Source organism: Palaemon carinicauda, unplaced genomic scaffold (genome assembly GCF_036898095.1).
Source record: "Palaemon carinicauda isolate YSFRI2023 unplaced genomic scaffold, ASM3689809v2 scaffold59, whole genome shotgun sequence".
NCBI classification, from domain to species: domain Eukaryota; kingdom Metazoa; phylum Arthropoda; class Malacostraca; order Decapoda; family Palaemonidae; genus Palaemon; species Palaemon carinicauda.
Genome location: NW_027171860.1, coordinates 220,001 through 225,673, shown reverse-complemented (window position 1 = coordinate 225,673; position 5,673 = coordinate 220,001). Strand labels below are relative to the sequence as shown.

The 5,673-nt window shown below is 30.6% G+C and overlaps 1 protein-coding gene across 1 annotated transcript in view; it reads left to right on the top strand.

Annotated features, from left to right (window-relative positions):
- Positions 1-3,030: 3,030 nt before the first annotated feature.
- The window catches only part of LOC137637225 (cuticle protein 19.8-like), a 3,385-nt gene continuing 742 nt past the window's right edge, over positions 3,031-5,673 (top strand). Inside the window, exons 1-2 of the mRNA XM_068369488.1 lie at positions 3,031-3,160; positions 5,409-5,673. The exon at positions 5,409-5,673 is cut by the window's right edge and continues 742 nt beyond it. Coding sequence (XP_068225589.1) covers positions 3,053-3,160; positions 5,409-5,673 — 373 coding nt within the window. The 5' untranslated portion in view covers positions 3,031-3,052. The remainder of the gene's footprint in view (positions 3,161-5,408) is intronic.

Sequence of the window (5,673 nt, the reverse complement as noted above, 5' to 3'; positions counted from 1 at the left end):
CTTCGTAAGTCAATAATAGACCAATCCTTAATATAAAAACTGATTCTGAAAGATCGTTAAGAGAGAGAGAGAGAGAGAGAGAGAGAGAGAGAGAGAGAGAGAGAGAGAGAGAGAGAGAGAGAGAGGCCACCTACAAGACAGGGATGCTGAAGGTCTCTGCAAATGAATCAGAATAGATTGAGTATACCTATAACAAGGAGAGCCAATGTTCATCCATATAGGTAAGGTGTGAATGTTGCATCAAATTAATAAAGATAACATATATGACAATTATTTGCCAACATTTACTTCTATGAGTACGAAAATTGAACGTGATGTTTTTAAGGAATTTGGTGCTGGCCATAGAGTTGAAGAGGATAGTTTAGAGAGATATGTAAGCATTCATGATTATAATGTCGCTGGAATTAAAAAAAATATAAATAAAGTTTTTCTCTATGCAAAAGTTAAATTCAAAGGAAGAGTTTCTTCAGTAAGGATTTCAAAGTCATTTTAAATCATTGACAAGAAAGTTTCCTTTTTCTTCTACATTTTTTATTCTATGGAAAGGTTAACAAAGGGGAAAGGTTGTTGGATATCAAGAAAGGTTAATCGAGATTTTTGTTGATCGATGGAAATGGAAATAAATGCTAGGCTGGTCTAAACAGCCAGACTTTAATCCTTATTTCTATCGGTCATAGGTTCGAGTCCTTGGCCGGGCAGAAATATCTATCATCAAAGAAGTTTCCCTAAGGGTTTGAGATCCCAAGGCAAAGTGAATTCGATATTAAGGGGTATTTGTAACTTATTTGAAAAAAGGATATATTATATATATATATATATATATATATATATATATATATATATACATGTGTGTGTGTGTATGTATGTGTGTATATATATATATATATACATATATATATATGTATATATATATATATATATATATATATATATATATATATATATATATATATATGTATATATATGTATATATATATATATGTATATAGATACATATATATATATATTTATATATATATACAGTATATATATATATATATATATATATATATATATATATATATATATATATATATATACATATATATTGAATCTATATCACTAACACTCGTGATTGTAAACCATGTAAATATCAACCACAAAGGTATTTAATATCAAATTCTATGTTTGGGAATGTATATCCATGGGAATTTCCTTTATGAAAAATGTTCCTGGCTTGGCAAGGATTCGAACCTGGACCGAAACAATGCTTGCATGGACAACTTTACCAATCGGACTATCAAGAGATATATAAGTTCATTTCAAGCCGACTGAATATAAGACCTGTCGAATTCAGGAATATGTTCTTAGACTTGAAATCAACCCATCTGACCAGGCCCCTGTCAGAGCCTTTTCAAACTTTACCCCCCCCCCCCAAAAAAAAAAACCTATTATGCCACTGCTCTCTGTGTTGATGTAATAGAGTAGTCAAATCTATTACCAAATTACCTCCCTTATGTTTCTAACTTTTCCTTTATGTGATTGTAATTTCGTCTATTCTTTCTTATCTTTGTCTTGGTCTCTTCTTATTTCTAAATTAAAGATACTTCCTTAAAACTTATCGTATTTCTTCACCATTCATTCATACGGATAGGGGAAAAGTAAAATGGGTAAATGGAAACTAAAAAGATTAGGAGAGTAATATTAATACGGTTGGTGGATGAATAAAACCGCTCAATACAAAAGTAGTTGGGACTGAATGTGATGGATGAGGGTGATATGAGAAAAAATATGCGTCCAGGAATACAAAGAGAAACATAAACAATTTTCTGTTTGCATTTTATTGAGTACAAACTTTAATGCTGTTGAAAAAAAAGTATCAGATGCATAAAAATCTAAATCACTCAATCTCTTTTTTCTATAGCTATATATACATACACACGAATATATATATATATATATATATATATATATATATATATATATATATATATATATATATATATATATATGTGTGTGTGTGTGTGTGTGTGTGTGTGTGTGTAAATATACACACATACGTCGTTCTTCGGCTAACTTGCCATTTATGATTATTTATCCCCAAGAAATTATCTGTTTAGAGTGTGATTTATTGAGGCAACTATTCGTAAACATAATCTAAAGTCCATATCTTTTCATAAAGAAAATAAAATATTTTTGTTTTCTTCAAAAATGAAGTAAGACACTACGTCGATTAATTTGAAAGAAGAGAAACTAACAAACAATACTAGGCAGAATAGAACTCTATAATTAAGAGAATGGTGTGCGACCCTGTAAGCAGTGTTGCAGTCTCTCTTAAGCCTAGGAGTGCGTGCCAGCATTCTGGTGCTAAACAATGGGGTATCTTGGCACCTTGTCAGAAAGAGAATACTGTTGACACTAATAGCACGAACTAATTTCAATGGGAGTGATGACAAAATGTTTCTAATGAAATATATCTTACGCCTGCTCTATTATGTCGGTCCTATACATTCAAGTCCTGAGTAGTTTGAAAGTTACTAAAGAGTAAAAGGTGTTGACTTTCTCTTCTACCAGTTCAACAAAGTCATGTTTTTAGTGAGAGTAAAAAGCTATTAAGTCTTATTTAATTTAATCAATGTTACTGGTATTTTATTGATTAGCAATAGGATGTATTTTTACAGGGATCAGTACAGCGAATGATTGACGTAACCACGAGATTCCTATAAACGGTAATGAAGACTGAAGAACCACATAAACCAGTCTAGGCGTTGGCCCGCCGCTCATGATAGGTGGTCACACAAGTTATTTTTTTACTGCCTCCTTACATATGGATTTTCACTCCATTGCTTATTTACTGGTGCCTTTTTTCACGAGATAGAGCTACCATTTACGTGTTCAAAAACACGTATAGAACAATGTTGCATCTCATAGTTAATTCCATCAGAAAATCATTGAGCACAGTTAAATGTATACGTGTAATGTCACCTCATAAAAAAATTTTGGACTTCAAGTTTTTAGAGGAATTGGTTGGGGGCAGGAGGAGGATAAGAAGGGCGTGGTCGTAGAGAAGGAGATGTGCCGGTATATAAGGATCTCAGGATCATCTTCAAGGCATCACAAGGTCTCCTCTTCTCCTGTGCAACCGGACGTTGGCACAACTTCTCTTATCATGAAGACTTTTGTAAGTACTCGAGCTCATTGAAGTTCTGGTTTTATGCTTCAATTTTCAAGTCAGAATAGAAAGGATAGATTATGAAATCAAAGGTTAACTTTTAGACGTCGGGATATAACTTAGTCTTAGACTATTACGACATGCAAAAATCCACTCAATTATATTATGAATAATTTACTATATGATACTTCACGAATACATATCTAAATTTTATTTTTTCAGCCTAATTATCTGTTTTCGCAGTTTATATATTGCATTGAATAATTGGAGCTGAATGATGAAAATTTGTGAAGATTTTTTTATTAGCAGCGCGGGATAAATGAGAAAACCAAATGCATTACTTTATGTAAACACTCACTCGTTCATACCCAGTCACACTAAACGTAAAAATTTACACACACGCATATGCATATACATACACTTACACGTGGCCTAACACTGTATATGTATATATAGATATATGCATATGATATACATATAATTATATATATATATATAATCATATATATAATGTTTACATTCATATCAATATTTATAGTCATGAATTGAAACACATTCACACACGCATATATATATATATATATATATATATATATATATATATATATATATATTTATATATATATATATATATATATATATATATATATATACTGTATACATATATAAAAGTTTCAAGTCCACTGCAGGACAATGGCATCAAACATGTCAATTCATGTCTGGGGTTTGGCCAGTTTTTATCACCACACTGGCCAGTGCGAATTGCTGATGGTGGCCTATTTTCGTGTGATCGCCAACAACAAACCAATCCAGTATGGGTGGCCCTGACTAGTACAGCTTTACTAGCAGATTATGGTGTTGCATAAACGTTTATACCACGTTAAGGTATCTCTACTCAGAAAGCGATATATATATATATATATATATATATATATATATATATATATATATATATATATAAATATATATATATATATATATATATATATTCAAATAAGCCATATATATTTTTGATATATTAATCGTGGCCGAATGGGTTAGTCACTGTCTATATAAGCTTGCCGACCAGGGTTCGATTCCCGGCCGGAGCCAAGCTCTTATCTTTGTGTGATTTCGCCTGGGGCTTTGATCCCGAGGTCGTTAAGAGAATCCAGACATTAATATATCAAAAATATATATGGCTTATTTGAATATGAAAAACACGTAAAAATGTGCAAAATTTATCATATATATATATATATATATTATATGTATACATATATGTATATATATATGTATATATATATACATATATATGTACACATACATATATATATATATATATATATATATATATATATATATATATATATATATATATGTACACATACATATATATATATATGTATATATACATATATATATATATATAATGTATACACACATACATAAATATATATGTATGTATATGTATATATAATGTACACACACACGCACACGCACAGACACACACGCACACACGCACACACACACACATATATATATATATATATATATATATAAATACATATATTTATATGTATATATAATGTACACACACACGCACACTCACAGACACACATGCACACACATATATATATATGAATATATATATATATATATATATATATCTATATATATTTATTTATATATATGTATATATATATATATATATATATATATATATATATATATATATATATATATATATATATTTGTATGTTTGTGTGTATGTATATATGAATATTGTTCAGAGAGAATGCCAATGGCATAATCTTTTCAATGGAGTATGTGTCATATCTTCTTGCTTGGTAATTAACTTTCGTTAACTAATTTGATTTATAATCATTTAATTTATAGATTTTTTTTTGCACTCATTGATAGGTAACTGTATGTATGTTGGAAGATATTCTTATAATTTAGATAATAATTGCTAATAAATATTTCTTGATAAAATTACAAATATTTTCAAAATATGTTCCATGCAAACAAAGGACTTACCCTGGAAGAACTACTTCATGTAGGAACTATCGTCTCAAGGAAGATACTTTTTACTTAAAAGGTTACAAAAAAATCATTAGGTACCTATTTTACCGTTCAGCATCCGACCCTCCTATTTTCAAATAGATAGGCAATCATACTAATTAATCTTCATATTTTAAAGGGTTTAATATATTCTATATTTCCACTGATTTACCTACCAATAATAATAAAAAAAAAAAAAAAACTTTTTTTTTAGATCGTCCTGGTGGCTGCTATGGCTTGCCATGCTTCAGTGTTGCCATACAGCGTGGTTCCTAGCGCACCTGCTATTCTGCATGCAGACAGCCTAAGTCCTCCCGTCATGAAAATCCCTAAGCCTGGTATCAGATTCAATGTTCCTGCACCTGTCACATACAGTAGGCAAGTCGTGGTACCTGCCCCTGCCCCTGTTATAGCTGCTGCACCAGCCCCTGCTCCTGTTGTCTCCTATTCAGCTCCTGTAGCTGCACCTGTGCCTGCTA